The sequence below is a fragment of the Carassius gibelio genome, chromosome B5 (assembly GCF_023724105.1).
Source record: "Carassius gibelio isolate Cgi1373 ecotype wild population from Czech Republic chromosome B5, carGib1.2-hapl.c, whole genome shotgun sequence".
Classification (NCBI taxonomy): domain Eukaryota; kingdom Metazoa; phylum Chordata; class Actinopteri; order Cypriniformes; family Cyprinidae; genus Carassius; species Carassius gibelio.
This window is the reverse complement of record NC_068400.1, coordinates 10,937,395-10,957,182: the sequence shown is the minus strand read 5'-3', so window position 1 is coordinate 10,957,182 and position 19,788 is coordinate 10,937,395. Positions and strand designations below refer to the sequence as shown.

Genomic DNA, 19,788 nt, shown 5'->3' with positions numbered 1-19,788 from the left:
GCAGAGAATGAATCTGCATTTTCAATAAAACTTCTGATTTAGCAAAATACATATTTAGCTCGTTACCAGAAATAATCTACTCAAGAAGGACTTTGCAGAAGTCTACAGGAAGTGTGCATGCACAGTAACTTTTTGTTCGAGTTGTTGTTGTTCGTTACTTGCTCAGTTAGTGAACTAGACACAGATTCTGATTTCTTCCTGTAATAATCAGCACTTTTCCACTCACTAACTCAGTGTTTCCTGGTTGCAGATCCAAACCACTTCTCAGTACAAAACAAACTGATGGTCAGTCAGAGCGTCTCCAGAAGAAAATACACTGTGTTTCCATCACCAGCTTTCTCCTGCTCATAATACTGCACTTGTGACCCGTGCTGGCAAAATGAGTGAGAATCCACACGGGATCAATTTGAGCTAAACACAACAAAAGTGAAAAATTACGATTTTAGTCGAATTTGAGGTTTTCAAAAATGAGTTCATTAAGCACTCATCCAGTGATCCCAGTGCTCCAAAATAGCTGGAAAAATGAATTTTTACAGTTGATTATTTGTTTTTCTTGTTTAGATGTTATTAACGTGAAAAAAGTAATGCATTATTTGTTTCTATCATATATTACGGTAGTTCTACTTATGTTGTTTTTAAGAAAGATAAAATAAAAAAAATAGCTATATCATGAATATTTATTTTATTAATTATTGTTAAGAATAGAAATGCAATGTTTTATCTGTGATTTTGTTTTGCAATCTTCAGAAAACTTCTTAAAACTGACTTTGCTGATTCCAACAAATCATGCCTGATTTTGAAGGTCTCTTGAGATTGAAGAATTATGGCTGACTCTGCCAGCACAGGTCACATACGTGCAGAACATGAGTGTGATGTTCACAGAAGGATATGGTGTGTCCAGTAATTGAGGTTGACCGGGGCTCACGCTGGTCAGTAACTGGTTCCTCGTCTGAGAGCCTCGTTAGAGCCCGGCTGGTGTCTGGAGGCGTCGCCGTGGCAACAGATGCCTTCTGTACGTCATGCTGGATTCACCAGAGAAACCACGTCAATCATCGGGTGTGATGAAAACACATCTGCCTCTGCCTCGCAGCCTCTCTCGGACAATTTATGCACAAAAGTACTTCTGAACATCGATCTTTTAGATCAAGTGTCTGTTTAAGATCTGTTTAAAGTCTTCAACTTTGTCCTTTTATATAGCGCTCTTGACTTCTACTGACAGCTTCAAAGCCGCTTCACAGCAATAAAACGAAGATATCAGTGTTAATACTGTCAGTGTTGGGAAGGGTGGGAATCTATGAGGTTACAGAAGTTAGTTAGATTAAAATGTAATACGTAGTGTATTTCAATTGCTTTATTAAAGTCATGCAACTAATTACATTTGATTACTTTTCAAAATTAAAAAAAAAACAGTTAATCTTAAAAAAATAAAACATTAATCCAAACAAGAAATAAAACAGTTATTAAATTAGCATGTGTCCTAAACACCTGAAACATTGGCGTCTCATATTTTAGTTGATGCAGTTTGGGAAATAAATACATTTATGCACTTAGCAGATATTTTGAATAAAAGTGAGTTCTAGTGCATTCAGGAAATACATTTATTTATCTGTATGTGTTTTCCCTGGGGATAGAAACCACAACCTTTTGCGCTGCTAACACAATGCTCTGCCACAGGAACACTATAAATCAACCAAATCTGTACAGTCTGTGTGTTCAGACATAGCCCCTTTGTAATCATTAATATTTTCATAAGGTACTGTAATTACTATAACAGATTATAGTGACATTTATTTTGTAACGTAATCCTGTCAGTGCAGTAATTTCCACCTGAACTCAAACCAAACTAACTTCTGCCGGTCTTCTAATGTTTGTGCTTCTGTCTTTCTGATAAATCTTGATTTGATTATTAATCTAACACAGACATTCAGAGATTAAGTGTAACTAAAGACTCTCACAGGAATCAGCAGGGGATGATTTTCAGGTTCATGAGGCTGAATGTTTTCAGAAAGTTGCTCCATTTGTTTCACAGACACTTCACATCCGGCTCATCTGCTCCCCGGGCACCGCAGCATAAATCATGCCCTGTGTGTGTGTGTGTGTGTGTTCACTGCTGTGTGTGTGTGTGTGTGTTCACTGTGTGTGTGTGTGTGTGTGTGTGTTCACTGCTCCGGGTGTGTGTGTGTGTGTTCTCTGCTGTGTGTGTGCACTTTGGATGGTTAAATGCAGAGCACTAATTCTGAATATGGGTCACTGTGCTTGGCTCTATGTCATGTCCCTTTTCATATGTAGAGGATTTTGCACACTTTCCCTTCTCTTTCTGTGTCCCGAGGACTCGCTGTGGTTAACCTCATGTATTTCCCTGCATGGAGAAGAGCAGCGTGACATTCTGCTGAACATCTGACTCTGTGCTTCACTGAGGAAAGAGAGTCATATGGGTTTGAACTTCATGAATTGAGCAAATGATGACAGAACTGACATGTTCAGCTGATGACACACACACACACACACACACACACACACACACACACACACACACACACACTCTGATCTTGTTTCTCAGTCACCCATTGGGCTCATAACAATATATTAGACAGCAATTTGTCTTTTGAAAATCATATTTCCAGTGTTACAAAAACTGCATTCTTCCATCTTAGAAACATTGCCAAGCTACGAAACATGTTATCTGTTTCTGATGCAGAAAAGCTAGTTCATGCATTCATGACCTCTAGACTGGACTATTGTAATGCACTTCTAGGTGGTTGTCCTGCTTCGTCAATAAACAAGCTACAGGTCGTCCAAAACAGGGAAGTCGTGGCCTAATGGTTAGAGGGTTGGACTCCCAATCGAAGGGTTGTGAGTTCTAGTCTCGGGCCGGATGGAATTGTGGGTGGGGGGAGTGCATGTACAGTTCTCTCTCCTCCTTCAATACCACGACTTAGGTGTCCTTGAGCAAGGCATCGAACCCCCAACTGCTCCCCGGGCGCCGCAGCATAAATGGCTGCCCACTGCTCCGGGTGTGTGCTCACAGTGTGTGTGTGTGTGTGTTCACTGCTCTGTGTGTGTGCACTTCGGATGGGTTAAATGCAGAGCACAAATTCTGAGTATGGGTCACCATACTTGGCTGAATGTCACATCACTTTCACTTTCAAATGCAGCAGCTAGAGTCCTTACCAGGTCAAGAAAATATGATCATATTACCCCAATTTTACAGTCTCTGCACTGGCTACCTATTAAGTTCTGTATCAGTTATAAATTATCATTACTTACCTATAAGTCCCTAAATGGTTTAGCTCCAGCGTACCTAACTAGCCTTATACCACGCTACAACCCATCACGCTCCCTAAGGTCACAAAACGCTGGACTTTTGGTCGTTCCTAGGATAGCAAAGTCCACTAAAGGAGGTAGAGCTTTCTCACATTTGGCTCCCAAACTCTGGAATATCCTTCCTGATAATGTTCGGGTTTAGACACACTCTCTCTGTTTAAATCTAGATTAAAAACGCATCTCTTTCACCAAGCATTCGAATAATGTATCTCTTAAATTGTGAGTGTAGTTGCATCTGATCAAATGTGCATTTTTATTCTCTAGCTTGGGTTAAACTAATTTATTTTACTTTGTTGGATCAGCAGCTATGCTAATGATGTCTCTATGTGTTTCTCTGTTTCTGCTGGATCTTCATCCCGTGGTAACTAGGATTTACACAAGCTCCAGTCTGGATCTAGAACACCTGAGAAGAGATGATGCTGACCCTCAGAGGACCTCAGATGATGCTGACCCTGAATCAACAACTGAACTAACAATTATTAATTATTAATAATATTAATAATGTTCAACGTCTGGCTGACTATGTCTTGTATTAATTTTTCTAAAAATCCTGTCAAACGCGCACAAACTGACAGTCACCACTTATAAGCCACTACTAAATATTGTAGAAACATAAGTTTCTGTAAAGTTGCTTTGTAATGATTTGTATTGTAAAAAGCGCTTGTACAAATAAACTTGAATTGAACTGAATATGAAGGCAGCAGGTTTTTCTGTGTGGATCAGTGTTTGTCCACATCCTCGCTGTATTTTAGGAGAGGAGGATCTAAATGTCAGATATAACGAGCCCGAGCTCAGTGTGGATGTCTCTTTCTCTCTCTCTCTCTCTCTCTCTCTCTCTGCGTCAGTGTTTGCTCTGCCCACCTGTGATGAGTCAGTCTCCCACTCGCTGAACTCAATCAGCCAATCAGAGAGCTCCCTGCTGCCGTCAGAGCCCTGGAGATCAGCACACACACACACTCACACACACACACACACACACACACACACACACACTATATAACACACACACTCACAAACAGACAATACAATACAGACACTGTAACACGCACAAACTATATCACACATACCCACCATAAAACTCACACACTGTAGGCTACTGGATGTGTGTGTGTGTGTGAGTGTGTGTGTGCGTGCGTGAGTGCATCTCTGTGTGTGTGTGTGTGTGTGTGTGTGTGTGTGTGGCTGTAACTGTCCCAGGTAACTCATGTGTATCTGTTGTGTCTCTGTAAGATCTGCTCGTCTCAAGCTCCTACAAACACTGATCAGACTTCACTTCACCGGATCAGAGCCACGACAAACCTTCATCCTCATCACCATGAGCTGTGGTTCTCCAGCTGTTCCTCGAGGGAGGTCTGCAGCAGAAGCTCGAGGGTTTCTGGAGAACATCTTCTGGCTGGTGCCACTCAGTTCCACTCAATAAACAGATGAACCCCAATCCGCTGCATGAGTGCAGTTTAATGAAGATGAGAATCACTGTGGTGGAAATAAGTGAGTTCTGCAGAATCAGACGAGACGCTGAGGGAGACTGACACAGAACACCGCTGTAAGTCAGACCTGGGAACAGAAAGAGTTAATTAACCTAAAAGAATAAAGCAGCCGCTGCAGAGCAAACGTATGATTTCAGCGGTTGTTATTCTGCTTACTCTTTTCTGCTCTTCTGAATTAACCTTTCTCAGTAAATACAGACTTAAGACAGTAAGTGTTTGTCAACTTAACTACTTGATTAACTTAGTTTTGGATCCATTAAAATTAAATCTGTTTAGCAACTGAAAGCTAAATACATTTCAATAATTGAACAAACCAAACGAAAGGAAGATACGATAGCAATTATACATTTTACTTGGTCTCCTCATGTCTTCAGTCTCTGGTTGATAGTTTAGAGGTTTCTATCCAGTCAGAGCTCTTTTAGTGTTTCCAGAAGCTTTACTTTCACTGTTCCTCAGCGGAGGAATGATCTCCACAAGCCTCCAGAACATCTCACATCTTCTGAGGAGCTCTCCATCACTGTGTTATATGTGCGGATCATCTACATCTCATCTCACCGCAGATATCGGTGATGACTGGGGGCAGGAAATGTCTGGGAAATTTTCAAACATTTCAGAAAATTCTTAAAACTTCCCAAAATAATCCTGGAAAGTTTACAAAATGTCTGGAATTTTTCAGAAATGGTCAATCATTGTTTGTCAGTATCTGCTCTGTTCTAAAGATCTCATTGTTTTATGTGACAAGCAGCAGAATCTCATCATAAACAGCATCTGCAGCAAATTCCTGTTTTTTCACAGTTTGAGTCAGTTTTTTCATCCATATTCTCACTATTAACCTGATTACTGTTCACTGGAAGTGTGTTTCATGTGTTTGAGTCTCTGTTGCACACACAGGGACGAGAAAAAAGGGCACTTCTCCTATTTATTTTTTATATTTTTCTAAACAAAACTTTAAATATATTAACACAACTCTCTTTGTGCTCCCTCAGATTCCAGATTTTTAAATAGTTGTATCTCAGACAAATACTGTCCTCCGAACAAACCACACATCAGTGGATAATTATTTATTCAGCTTTCACTCGATTAATAAATCCCAAATTCAATAAATCCCAATTTTCAGATCCGCTGATGTTCCAGACTCACAGTCTGCTGCCGAACACGATCACTATCTTTCCGCAAAATATTAACATTCTACTTTTAAAAATGTTTGATTTTGTTTCCTGGTAAAACAACACAAACTTTAGCAACTTTAATCGAAACCCAGGCATCTGCGTTCATACAGCACACACACACACACACACACACACACACACACACACACACACACACACACACACACACACACACACACACACACACACACAACACACACACACACACACACACACACACACACACACACACACACACAAACACAAACGCACACGCACACGCACACACACACACACACACAAACACACACACACACACTCACACACACACACACACACACACACACACACACACACACACACACACTCCTATATGGCAGAGCCCCATAATGCTGTTCCAGACGGGCAGCAGGGCATGAGAAACAGCAGGTTTTGGGAGGGACCGGGATGATTCCACCTCTCCATTTACTGACCCAGAACATGTGAGACGGACGCACAGACTTCTGGGAAACGCTGGCGTCAGTGCTTCTGGCTGCGGATCACTCCTCGTGTAAAGCAGAACAAACACAACACACTGCGTGAAGAAGAGAGCAGTATAGAGAACAAATCAAACCCTAATCTAACCAGTGTCAAAGATCATCACTGTGTGTGTGTGTGTGTGAGAGAGTGAATGGAGTGTGTGTGTGTGTGTGTGTGTGTTTTCAGACAGATGTGAGGTGTTTAAGCTGTGATGAGGATAAATCACAGCCTCAGGAAATGTACTAAATAAACCACTAGATGAATAAATATCAGCATGTGCCTTACATTTTCTTCTCTCAATTAGATGCAGAAGTGCCTGTCTGAAAACAAGCTCTTAGATATATCTTAAACACACACACACACACACACACATATGAAGTAGTCACTTCAGCTGAGTCTTGTCTGATATCAAACACACTGAACAGGAGTGCTGTGATTGGTTAGATGGACAGAAAACACGTGAGGCACATGGCTCCCTGATCACTGACATTTCACACACACACACACACACACACACACACACACACACACAGCAGTGGGCATCATTTATGCTGCGGCGCCCGGGGAGCAGTTGGGGGTTCAGTTTTTTTGCTCAAGGGCACCTCAGTCGTGGTATTACCAGCCCGAGACTCAAACCCACAATCTTAGGTTTAAACTCTCTAACCACTAGGTCACGAGTTTCCCCCGTTATGAATTAAGCCACTCGTTTCGAAATCTTCCCGGTCTACTGACATTTATGAGCGAGGACAGACAGAGCTGTAAAGATGGTACATTATACACTCAGAATCAGACATGAATTCACAATGCCTCTCAAACTCCAGTTTAGAGTCCAGGTGCGTAAACACAAGCACTCTGTTAACAATGACTAGCCGAGGCATCTACTGATTTATAAGGTTTTTTTATTTTGTTTTATTTGAATGATAGCCTTGTTTTAACATTTAAATAAAGTTGAGTGGTCCTTTTCTTGTCCTTACAGACAAACAAACAGAGCAGTTTATATTTACATGCTGATGAACACTTCATTTCCCAGAATGCCTTGAGCTGCTGGGTTCCTCAGAAGAGCAGTTAAAGTAGACGTGGAAGACCCGACTCAAACCAGTAATAAAACACAATAAGCACTCTGTTTTTACTTCAGCTGGCTCCAGCCAATGCAGCATTATTTATACATGTAATTATTTAATAAACGTCATCTCTTTTATCTTTTTATACAGTTTTCCAAAGCCACTAGAGGCTGAACATGAGATTCTGTCACTGTCCGGCTGCATCAGAGACAGATGAAGACCGGAGCGGCGCTGGTCAACACTGCTCTCTTCTGAGTGACCCCTAGCTTCAGGAACTGACCAAGACAAGCTCAAACATTAACAAGACTTCAGCGGCCCGAAAGAGTGGAAACTGACCGCACCACTGTCACAGCGTCATAATTAATGACACACTTACGTTTTAATTCACACATTAATGTCTTGTGTTCAAGAAGAAGCTAGGATTTTATTTTACAATTAAGTCTTGCCTTTCATTTAATGCAAGTAAGAAGCACACACACACACACACACGTTGGTGGTTTATGGGGACTATCCATAGGTGTAATGGTTTTTATTCTGTAGAAACTGTATATTCTATCTCCCTTCACCAACCCTACACCTAACCCTAACCCTCACAGGAAACTTTGTGCATTTTTACTTTCTCAAAAAAACTCATTCTGTATGATTTATAAGTGTTTTGAAAAATGGGGACATGGGTTATGTTGTGTCCTGATATGTCACAAAAACATGCCCACACACACACACACTCTCACTCAGTCACACACACACACACACACACACACACACACACACACACACACACACACACACACACCTCTGCACAGTGAGGTTCTCGAGCGTCTGCTGCCCCCTGCTGGTCACGGTCAGGTGTCTGTGATCTGAAAGCTGCTTCTAGCAGAAGATCTGAATGAAACGCAGTGCTAGTGCTGTGACAGTGAAACAGCTGATTATGTGATTATTCTGGTGTAAGAGGATTGTTGGGGTGTGTGATAACACACACATTCACACTGTTCAGTACTGATCCATGGTCCCTTCTAGAACAGATCCAGGTTACTCTTTATTGTAAGGTGTTCCTGTTACAGTGTAACAACAGATGTTGATCTGCTTCTGATGTAACAAACACAGCACTTCAGAAGATCCAACAAACACACTACTTTTCATCTTCCACAATCTGTTTCTTTAATGAAGATATCAGCTCTGTTTGATAGACACCATCTGAGCTTCGTCAAGACAAAACAACAGACTGAAGACACTGGTGTGTGTGTGTGAGAGAGATAGTGTTTTAGTATGTGTGTGTGTGTGTGTGAGAGATAGTGTTTTAGTATGTGTGTGTGTGAGATAGTGTGTGTGTGTGTATGATAGTGTATTAGTGTGTGTGTGAGATAGTGTTTTAGTGTGTGTGTGTGTCTGTGTGATAGTGTTTTAGTGTGTCTGTGTGTGTGTGTGTGATAGTGTTTTAGTGTGTGTGTGTGTATGTGTGTGTGTGTGTGTGTCTGTGTGATAGTGTTTTAGTGTGTCTGTGTGTGATAATGTTTTAGTATGTGTGTGTGTCTATGTGTGATAATGTTTTAGTGTGTGTGTGTGTGTGTGTGTGTCTGTGTGTGTGTGTATGTGTGTGTGTGCGTGTGTGATAATGTTTTAGTGTGTGTGTGTGTGTGTCTGTGTGTGATAATGTTTTAGTGTGTGTGTGTGTGTGTCTGTGTGTGTGTATGTGTGTGTGTGCGTGTGTGATAATGTTTTAGTGTGTGTGTGTGTGTGTGATAATGTTTTAGTGTGTGTGTGTGTCTGTGTGTGATAATGTTTTAGTGTGTGTGTGTGTCTGTGTGTGATAATGTTTTAGTGTGTGTGTGTCTGTGTGTGTGTATGTGTGTGTGTGCGTGTGTGATAATGTTTTAGTGTGTGTGTGTGTGTGTGTCTGTGTGTGATAATGTTTTAGTGTGTGTGTGTGTCTGTGTGTGATAATGTTTTAGTGTGTGTGTGTCTGTGTGTGATAATGTTTTAGTGTGTGTGTGTCTGTGTGTGATAATGTTTTAGTGTGTGTGTGTGTGTGTGTGTGATAATGTTTTAGTGTGTGTGTGTGTGTGATAATGTTTTAGTGTGTGTGTGTGTGTGTGTGTGATAATGTTTTAGTGTGTGTGTGTGTGTGTGTGTGTGTGTGTGTGTCGTACACACATTCAGCTGCAGCAGGAGTCTGTGTGTGATATTCCAGCTCTATCACATGAAACACAGAGGAGTCTCTCAGCAGGTGTTTCTGGATGATCTTCTCAAGCTTTGGTTCCGAGCACAGAACAGCGTGAGGTTCTTCTGAAGCAGAGATCAGACGCTCAGGCGGCCAGCCGCTGCGTCACCACCTCGCGGTACATGATGGAGATGTAGATGAAGAGCAGCAGGATGACGAAGAAGTCGTCCATGAAGCCCAGCAGCCCCACCACTCCCTCGGGGATGAAGTCCAGCGGTGACGCCAGGTACGTCAGCGCTCCCAGCACACACAGCAGGATCCGGATCCGGAACATCCAGAACAGACCCCCGACGGAGAACATCTCTCTGAAGGCGTGCCGCAGCAGCGTGGGGACGTCCAGCAGACGGTCCAGCAGCTGCACACACACACACACACACACAGACTTCAGTGCACTAGACATACACATCAGCAGATCTCAGCAGATTTTTAGATATATCACTACGTTCTGTTTGGATTGTTATGAAGAATACAGTAGAAATGTGCTATAACTCTATAGTTACTGAGCTTAGGCTGCTGTAAATGCACTAAAAGCATGACTGGGATATTCATTCATGTGTTTAGATGTGTCCAGTAAGTTTGAAGTGCTTATTTTTTCCACCTGGAAGTGTTCATTTCACACAACAGACTGCTTTAAACAGATCTAAAGCTTTTCTTTAGCTCTTCAGCTTTAGTTTGTACTGCAAACCCAGAAGAAAGAGCTGTGTGTTCATGACTTCACTCGTGTCTGACCTACACACCGAGAACAGAACGAACCAGAGAAGATTTCCAGATTTTACTCATTACATAACCTCCACACACCGGCCGGAGAGAACCCTCTGGAACGTTTGCTTTGGCAAGCCCTTTCCAAATCCCCCAAAACAAGGAAAACAAAGGAGGTTTAGGCCTGAGTTCGTCTGAAAAGACGTCACAGCAGCTCAATCTTCGACTCAGTTTCTCTTGCTCTCTCAGCGTTACCTAACTGTGAAGCAGCGGGGCTTTATTGTGATGTGAACTAAGAGCAGCTGGTCAGTTACAGGGACAGTTAACCCCAAACTGAAAACGGTCAGCATTTACTCTCCCTCGAGTCGCTCTAAACCTGAACGAGTCTCTCTCTTCAAAGGGAGATATTCTGAAGAATGTTGGTCACCAAGTATGTGATGGTCCCCACAGACTTCATTAAACACTCTAGAAGGACTAAAATATGTGGTGATCAAGGTTCCTGCACACATGGTGCTCTAGAGAAGGACACGGTGACTGGAGGATGAGCAGATGCTGACGGTCAACAGACAGACGGGTCAGTGTTTCTGAAGGAAGCGGCTCACGGAGCGAGGCTGTCCGGAGAAGCGCAGGTTGTAGTCGTGGATGTCTCTGAGGATCAGCGCGGGGTCCACCTGTCCGTCCGGCGTCTGAGCCCCCCCCGTGTCACGGAAGAGCGGGAACAGCAGGGTCACCTGACACACAGACACACACAGACTCACTGACCTGAACGAGTTCAGCAGAGCCAGCAGGACAGGACAGATATGTGTGTGTGTGTGTGTGTGTGTTCACCGTCTGTCTGCAGATGGGGCAGCTGATGGCTCCGAGCCACGTCCCGTAACGCCAGTACGCCATTAAACAGGGCCCTGCGGTCAGACACAGAGCAGACGTGATCAGATCAGACACACACATGACGAACCACTGACCGCAGCTCAGCTCACCGCAGAACAGATGACCGCAGTTAGTCTCCACGGGCAGAACGGCCTGCTGCAGACACACGGGACATGACATGTCCGAGTAGAACTGATGCCTGGGCTCCGCCGCCGCCAGCTGCTCTCACACACACACACACACACACATATATGCTGTATACACACACGGCGCAGGTGAAGAGCAGACAGAAGAGCACCGGAGACTCCTGGATGAGACAGACCTGCTCGGGGTGGAGCTGCTCCCGGACCACACGCACCTGCTCCTGATTGTCCGGATGAATCCTCTGCTGCTCGTTCCTGACACACACCACAGCATTATTACACTCACACTCCACTAGCATCACACCAGCGCACGCAGGACACTGCAGATCAGTTCTGTGTGTGGGGTCAGGGGTCAGAGGTCAGGGGGGACTCACCTGCAGAGCAGCGTGGCCAGACCGAGCAGAAAGCTGACACTGAGCACCAGCACCAGAAGCACAGGGTCACTGACTCCTTCAATCAGAGAATCCTCCTCTGGAGCCAAACACACACTGGCCTCCATCACACCTGCACATATCCTCACACACACACACACACACACACACACACACACACACACCTGCACTCACACACACCTGCACACACACACACTGATCAAAGGCTGTGGACACATCTACCTTCAGCTGTGCATCTGAAAAATAAAATGTGTCACAGTTTCCACAGAAATACAGGTGCAGTTCATACAATTATAATATAATAATATATAATATAATATTAGAAATACATTACACTTTAACAGAGATTCAGACAGAAAACAGCTGCTTTACATTACAATAATATTTCACAATATTATTTCTGAATTGATGAAGAGTCTGACAGTCACAGAATAACCTCACATTTAAATGTCTGATGAGATGATGATAATAACATTACACATCAGGTCTATCTAAGTATGAGAGTAATAATAACCTGATATTTACACGTCTGAAGCTGGACAGTCGGATTATATATGAGAATAAATATATGATATGAAAATAAACACACACAATGAGATTCACAGGAAACAGCCAAACGGCTTCCGCTCAAACACTTACATGACAGAAACGGTGCAGTTTCAGGAATCGAACACACTTTCGAGAAGATAAATGTTCAGAGTTTAGTGTTTGTTTGTATAAGTTGTGGGCTCGGTTACTTCCGCATTCTTCTTCTTCTTCGGCGCATCGGCGGTTAAATCGCGGGTTACTGCTCCATCACCGCCTCCTCCTGCTCCGGAGTGCGGAACGAACAATAGACTTACGTTACACTCTGATTAAAAACGAGAGAAGGATCCTGTCTGTCGCCCTATCCACATTTTCTTATGCGTATTTATTATATCTTATAAAAACACTGTTCCTTGAGTAAAATACGCACACAGTGTCGCTCTCTTCTACCGTCGCCTTGTTGAAAGCCGTGCGTTTCGCTGCCTGTCTCACTTCATCAAGTCTTATTTGCGCGATTTTTTTTTTTACCATACTAATTTTAATAAATAGTAACTGTTTTCTCCTTTTTAAGATAATCTTTCAGCAAAGCGGATTTCTGCTATGATATTTTCCGTCAGGCATTAGGTGCCCCTATCCTGCTGGGTGGCAGCTGAAGGACCCCTGAGGAAAAGATCCTCGGAGCGGTTGATGTTTGTCTGTCATCGACGCTTTATTCGTCAAAATCAGCGTCTCGTCGCTCAGATTCGACAGGATTTCACTCGCCATCGGACTCTGATCGCACCGTGAGCGGCGGAAGCTCCGTTTCACTCAGTCTATTCTCTCGTTTATCAGGTTTATCAGCGGCGGAGACGATCATGAGCGCTCCGGAGACTCTGGACCGAGAAGAGCTGTGTGACAGTCTCCTGACATGGGTGAGATTTCGGGTCTAGAACGGGTTTATCTGCTGTTTACTTTCTCACGAACAGCCCATTAACGTGTTCTTCGAATTGATTTGTTAATATAATACAACAAAGCGGTGATCCTTCAGTAGCTGATGATGTCATCACTGTGATACCGTCACAGCGTTTCTTCATAATCATAATCTCTATGATCAGTCTCTTTAAGACTAGTACTAGCCTGAATAACTAGCAGTCAGTCGAGAGTTAATCAGTTTTACTTTCTGATTCATACTGGAGTCAGAGTTTCCTCTCTAAGACTGCTCTTCGCTTCTTAAACCCCTCACAAACAGAGCGAGCTGAGACTAATCTAACTCTGAACACTCGACTGTTTATCTGACTAACTAGCTGGACTAACTAGTTCTTTACACTGTGCCTGTGTTCTGGGCGAGATAACAGACCTGTAAGACTAGTAAGTGATCTGGAGAACCGCTTCACTCATCAACATCTGGATCTACATTCCTTCAGACAATACACTGTGTGTGTGTGTGTGTGTGTGAGAGAGGGAGTGTGTGTGTGTGTGTGTGTATGAAAGAGAGGGAGTGTGTGTGTGTGTGTGTGTGTATGAAAGAGAGGGAGTGTGTGTGTGTGTGTGTGTGTGTGAGAGAGAGAGAGACAGAGAGAGAGGGAGTGTGTGTGTGTGTGTGTGTGTGTGTATGAAAGAGAGGGAGTGTGTGTGAGAGAGAGACCGAGACCGAGAGGGAGTGTGTGTGTGTGTGTGTGTGTGTGTGTGTGTGTGTGTGTGTGTGTGTGTGTGTGTGTGTGTGTGTGTGTGTGTGTGTGTGTATGAAAGAGAGGGAGTGTGTGTGTGTGTGAGAGAGAGAGGGGCAGAGTACAGACAGTGTACTAGTTCTTGGTTAGCTCTGGTGTGTGTCCTGGTCAGTATTAATCTTAATCAGATGGTTTATATCTGACACCTGCAGACGTGAGTGTGGATGCCTGAGCAGATCAATCCCAGCATCCTCTTGGGCGTGTCTGACCAGTTATAACACGATAATCTGACTTTATTTGTGCTTCTGTTTGTTGTTTTTAATAATAATAAGTGTCTAAGTTGAGGTCAGTCTGATTGTTGTGTGTCAGAGAGGATGAGACTGTGAGCGATGTCCCGGTCAGTGTTTAGTGTCTCGGGGGTTAAACGCTGCCGGTCTGGACTAAAGCGAAGCAGAATACAACCCAATGTTACAGAAATAACCCTGTGTTTTCATAAGCTTTGTTACGAATGTAATAACTGTCTGATGTGATGAAGGCAAAGTCATAATGTCAGCACTCGCTTCCAAATTACACACAGTACACTTCCCTCGTGTTGTTCGTAATATTTTGTACTTAAGAAAGTCTAAGTGTACTCAACTGTGCTATTTTGGAGACAACAAGAATATGAACTAACCTGCAGCACAGAAGCAGTCATGAGTGTCACAGGTGTGTGTGTAGAAATACACAACAATACATTGTTTGGGTCACAATTATACATTTCTCTTTTATAACAAAAATCATTAGGATATTAAGGAAAGATCATGTTCATGAAGATCTTTTGTAAATCCCCTACCGTAAATATGTCAAAACTTAATGTTTGATTAGTAATATGCATTGCTAAGAACTTCATTTGAACAACTTTAAAGATGATTTTCTCAATATTTCGATTTTGATTTTTGCTCCCTCAGATTCCAGATTTTATAATAGTTGTATCTCAGACAAATATTGTCCTCCTCACAAACCACACATCACTGGAGAGATCATTTATTCAGCTGATGATGATGCATACATCTCAGTTTCATTAGTTGACTCTTCCAGGGTCACAGATGTGTGTTTAAATGACTATCTCTGTTTTTAAACATGTATTTAGATGATCTTAAGTTTAACTTAACAAGTACTAAAGAATCATTTTTAGTAGTTTAAGCAAAAAATTTGAGCACTCAGTTTATGATATAAAAGCATTTATTTTAACCTGGGTCCCGTCGAGTTTCACCAGATAATGTCAGTGCAGACAGGAAGCAGAAGTGGATTGAAGGGTTGTGTTCCTGCTCCAGATGTGAAGCGCCTCACGCTGACGTCTCACATTCCTCCCAGCGTCCCTGTTTACACCTCAGCCACGTGTTCGTCTGTGTGATCCACCCACAGCTCTGTTTCCTGTGGGCAGGACTTCCTGTCCTGACCCTGTGATCAAATCTGTGCAGCACAATAGTGTTTGTGTTGAAGCTGAGCTCCAGCTAGAGTCGGATTGTGCTCCTGAAAGCACACACTCTTTCTGTAGAGAGAAAGCTGAATCTTCAGGAACTGAGAGCTGTTAAAGCAGATTACAGTGTGATTGTATAAACAGAAGTGAATGGAGCCTGAGGGTGTGTGTGTGTGAGTACGAGAGTGCGCGAGAGTGTATGTGAGTAGGAGAGTGCACGAGTGTGTGTGTGTGTGTGTGTGTGTGTGTGAGAGAGAGAGTGAGTGCCAGAGTGTGTGTGTGCGCGTGTGTGTGAGTACGAGAGTGCGCGAGAGTTTGTGTGAGTAGGAGAGTGCGAGTGTGTGAGAGAGAGTGAGTGCGAGAGTGTGTGTGTGTGTGTGTGAGTACGAGAGTGCGCGAGAGTGTATGTGAGTAGGAGAGTGTACTTGTGTGTGAGTACGAGAATGCGCAAGAGTGTGTGTGAGTAGGAGAGTGCACGAGTGTGTGTGTGTGTGTGTGTGTGTGTGTGTGTGTGAGTACGAGAGTGCGCGAGAGTGTATGTGAGTAGGAGAGTGTACTTGTGTGTGAGTACGAGAATGCGCAAGAGTGTGTGTGAGTAGGAGAGTGCACGAGTGTGTGTGTGTGTGTGTGTGAGTACGAGAGTGCGCGAGAGTGTATGTGAGTAGGAGAGTGTACTTGTGTGTGAGTACGAGAATGCGCAAGAGTGTGTGTGAGTAGGAGAGTGCACGAGTGTGTGTGTGTGTGTGTGTGAGAGAGAGAGTGAGTGCCAGAGTGTGTGTGTGTGTGCGCGCGTGTGTGAGTACGAGAGTGCGCGAGAGTTTGTGTGAGTACGAGAATGCGCGACTGTGTGTGTGAGTAGGAGAGTGCGAGTGTGTGAGAGAGAGTGAGTGCGAGAGTGTGTGTGTGTGTGTGAGTACGAGAGTGCACGAGAGTGTATGTGAGTACGAGAGTGTACTTGTGTGTGAGTACGAGAATGCGCAAGAGTGTGTGTGAGTAGGAGTGCACGAGTGTGTGTGTGTGTGTGAGAGAGAGTGAGTGCCAGAGTGTGTGTGTGCGTGTGTGAGTATGAGAGTGCGAGAGTGTGTGTCAAGTCAAGTCACCTTTATTTATATAGTGCTTTAAACAAAATACATTGCATCAAAGCACTGAACAACATTCATTAGGAAAACAGTGTGTCAATAATGAAGAATGATAGTTAAAGGCAGTTCATCATTGAATTCAGTGATGTCATCTCTGTTCAGTTTAAATAGTGTCGCTGTAGATGAAGTGACCCCAACTAAGCAAGCCAGAGGCGACAGCGGCAAGGAACCGAAACTCCATCGGTGACAGAATGGAGAAAAAAACCTTGGGAGAAACCAGGCTCAGTTGGGGTCAGTTCTCCTCTGACCAGACGAAACCAGTAGTTCAATTCCAGACTGCAGCAAAGTCAGATTGTGCAGAAGAATCATCTGTTTCCTGTGGTCTTGTCCTGGTGGTCCTCTGAGACAAGGTCTTTACAGGGGATCTGTATCTGGGCTCTAGTTGTCCTGATCTCCGCTGTCTTTCAGGGATGTAGAGGTCCTTTCTAGGTGCTGATCCACCATCTGGTCTGGATACATACTGGATCCGGGCGACTGCAGTGACCCTCTGATCTGGACACAGACTGGATCTGGTGACTACGGTGACCTCGGAACAAGAGAGAAACAGACAAATATTAGCGTAGATGCCATTCTTCTAATGATGTAGAAAGTACGGTGTTATGTGAAGTGTTTCCGGTTCTGGTTTACCTAATTAATGCAGCCTAAAAATCCTTTAACGGATTTGGATATTAAAAGCATATTAGTATGTTATGTGTATGCCAGGTTAAAGAGATGGGTCTTTAATCTAGATTTAAACTGCAAGAGTGTGTCTGCCTCCCGAACAATGTTAGGTAGGTTATTCCAGAGTTTAGGCGCCAAATAGGAAAAGGATCTGCCGCCCGCAGTTGATTTTGATATTCTAGGTATTATCAAATTGCCTGAGTTTTGAGAACGTAGCGGACGTAGAGGAGTATAATGTAAAAGGAGCTCATTCAAATACTGAGGTGCTAAACCATTCAGGGCTTTATAAGTAATAAGCAATATTTTAAAATATACGTGTGTGTGAGTACCAGAGTGCGCGAGAGTGTGTGTGAGTAGGAGAGTGTGAGAGAGTGACTGAGTGAAAGAGTGTGTGTGTGACTACGAGAGTGCATGAGTGCAAGAGTGTGTGTGAGTAGGAGAGTGCAAGAGAGTGAGTGTGAGAGTGTGGAGTGTGAGAGTGTGTGAGAGAGTGAGTGCCAGAGTGTGTGTGTGTGTGTGTCTGAGTATGAGAGAGTGCGAGAGTGTGCGTGAGTGCTAGTGTGAGAGTGAGTGTGTGATTGAGTGCGAGAGTGTGCGTGTGTGTGTGAGAGAGAGTGAGTGCCAGAGTGTGTGTGAGTGTGAGAGTGTGAGAGTGAGTGAGTGTGCAAGGGTTTGTGAGTGTGCTCGTGTGAGTGTGAGAGAGTGTGTGCAAGGGTTTGCGAGTGAGTTAGTGTGCAAGTGTGAGAGAGTGTTAGTGTGCAAGGGTTTGCAAGTGTGAGAGAGTGTGCAAGAGTGTGAGTGAGTGTGCGAGAGTGTGTGTGTGGTAACAGCTGTGGTGTAGAACACAAGCACACAGCTCAGCGTCTCACAGTGTTTGTGTGTTTGTGTTCAGATCCAGACGTTCGCTGTGGACGCTCCATGTGCAGCAGTGGACGAGATGACCAGTGGAGTGGCCATGGCACAAGTCCTGCAGAAAATGTATGTGAAGCCCTAGGGCTGCTCGATTATGACCAACATGAACTCAGAATCACGATCATGAGTGGGCCATATAACCAAAAGCTTATATGAATGATTTATTTAAAGATAATGATTAGGGCTGGGATGATAAATCAATGCAGAATCGATTCGTGGATTGAATCTGGGATCTTCAGAATGGATCGTGATTCCTCTGGAATGGATTCTGAGCTTAGATTTTAACAGCAGGATTTGGAAATGAGCAGAGTTCAGCTGTTTCTGAAGCATGCAGCGCCATCTGCTGTTCACAACTATAAGCTCAGAATCTACTCGAGAGAGAATCGCCATGCATTCAGAAAATCAGTGCATTCATTTACTTTCCCAGCACTAATAGTGGTATATATTTAGTGTAAATAGGGTGGCTATGACATCTACATTTTACAGACCAGTGAACTTCTCACAATTCTCCACACAACAGCAGAGTACTAGAGTAAATAATATCAGCAAAACATAGTCAGTCCTGAAAAATACACATCTGATCTACACCAGGATTGTGTCAGAACTAGGATGTCAACATGTGTAGTGCTTTTTAATCCAAATGTTTTAGAACACAAACCCTGGATATCCCAAAAGCTAATATTGAATATTCTTATATTATCATCGCTTAAGCAATAAATCTCTCTCTCTCTCTCTCTCTCTCTCTCTCTCTCTCTCTCTCTCTCTCTCTCTCTCTCCTCCACCCCCCCCCCCCCTCTCAGAGATGGCATGTATTTCACTGACGCTTGGATCAGTCGTATCAAACCTGATGTTGGAGACAACTGGAGGTTAAAGGTGTTTATCCGCTCTCTCACTCTTGTGTTCGGTTCACTCGTCATACAGGATCTTTCAATGTTTGGTCTACTTTTTTTTTCCAGATCAGTAATTTAAAGAAAATATTGAAAGGTATTCTGGATTACAACCATGAGGTGAGACTCATCTGTCTGTGTGATCCTGACATGACGTGTGTAAGCGTCCGATGACCCCTGACCTCTGTGTGCACTGGTTCTGCAGGTGCTGGGTCAGCAGATCAATGACTTCACTCTTCCAGACGTCAGTCTCATCGCAGAGCACTCCGACGCAGCAGAACTGGGCCGAATGCTGCAGCTCATCCTGGGCTGCGCGGTCAACTGTGAACAGAAGCAGGGTGTGTGTGTGTGTGCGTGTGCGCGTGCGTGTGTGTGTGTGTGTGACATGATATAGTTCAGTAACAGGCCGTGACAAGGGAGCTATTTTGCTGAATTTTCTCATGATTGAACACGTCACATTGATTTTAGGTGATTGAAGAAGTATTTAAGTGGATAAGTTACTCTTTAGACACAGCGCTTGCTGTTTTGTTCTGTTTCACTGACAGATATAGTTCCACACCAGGATCACAGCAGAAGTATGGCACAGTCTCCAAACACTGTTTTGAACGAATCAGTTGAATCAGTGACTCACTCATTACGTGACTTGTTCATATATCAGCCGAAGCGCACAGGTGCTGAGAGACTGAGCTGTTGATCGATCAG

The 19,788-nt window shown here is 43.6% G+C and overlaps 2 protein-coding genes across 7 annotated transcripts in view; one reads left to right on the top strand and one right to left on the bottom strand.

Moving 5' to 3' along the window:
- Window positions 1–8,672: 8,672 nt before the first annotated feature.
- rnf170 (ring finger protein 170) lies at window positions 8,673–12,681 on the bottom strand. 3 transcript variants are annotated; one of them, XM_052555833.1, is made up of 7 exons: window positions 12,494–12,681; window positions 11,841–12,022; window positions 11,646–11,721; window positions 11,434–11,542; window positions 11,285–11,358; window positions 11,059–11,187; window positions 8,673–10,112 (listed from the first exon to the last, which is right to left on the bottom strand). In XM_052555833.1, exons 2-7 carry the CDS (start codon window positions 11,963–11,965, stop codon window positions 9,843–9,845), a joined length of 783 nt encoding a protein of 260 aa, XP_052411793.1. In that variant the 5' UTR covers window positions 11,966–12,022; window positions 12,494–12,681; the 3' UTR covers window positions 8,673–9,842. The 3 variants fall into 3 exon arrangements, with proteins under 3 accessions (XP_052411793.1, XP_052411792.1, XP_052411791.1); XM_052555832.1 differs by having other exon boundaries at window positions 11,841–12,094; window positions 12,498–12,681; XM_052555831.1 differs by having other exon boundaries at window positions 11,841–12,038; window positions 12,498–12,681.
- A 342-nt stretch (window positions 12,682–13,023) lies between these two features.
- hook3 (hook microtubule-tethering protein 3) overlaps window positions 13,024–19,788 on the top strand; it is a 31,419-nt gene continuing 24,654 nt past the window's right edge. For 2 of the 4 annotated variants that reach the window (XM_052555813.1, XM_052555815.1), the window contains exons 1-5: window positions 13,041–13,294; window positions 18,180–18,265; window positions 19,000–19,072; window positions 19,156–19,206; window positions 19,292–19,424. In XM_052555813.1, the coding sequence (XP_052411773.1) occupies window positions 13,238–13,294; window positions 18,180–18,265; window positions 19,000–19,072; window positions 19,156–19,206; window positions 19,292–19,424 (400 nt within the window). In that variant the 5' untranslated portion in view covers window positions 13,041–13,237. Of the gene's footprint in view, window positions 13,295–18,179; window positions 18,266–18,999; window positions 19,073–19,155; window positions 19,207–19,291; window positions 19,425–19,788 lie in introns of all 4 variants that reach the window. The other 2 variants (XM_052555814.1, XR_008153767.1) reach the window with 2 other exon arrangements.

Bases quoted from the DNA above. Each gene is read 5' to 3' on its own strand.
- rnf170 (XM_052555833.1), bottom strand. From the start codon at position 11,965: ATGGAGGCCAGTGTGTGTTTGGCTCCAGAGGAGGATTCTCTGATTGAA. The intron at 11,722-11,840 runs GTGAGTCCCCCC...GGTGTGTGTCAG, and splicing joins CTGGCCACGCTGCTCTGCAG to GAACGAGCAGCAGAGGATTC. The intron at 10,113-11,058 runs GTGAGCCGCTTC...GTGTGTGTGCAG, and splicing joins TCTCCGGACAGCCTCGCTCC to CTGCTGGACCGTCTGCTGGA.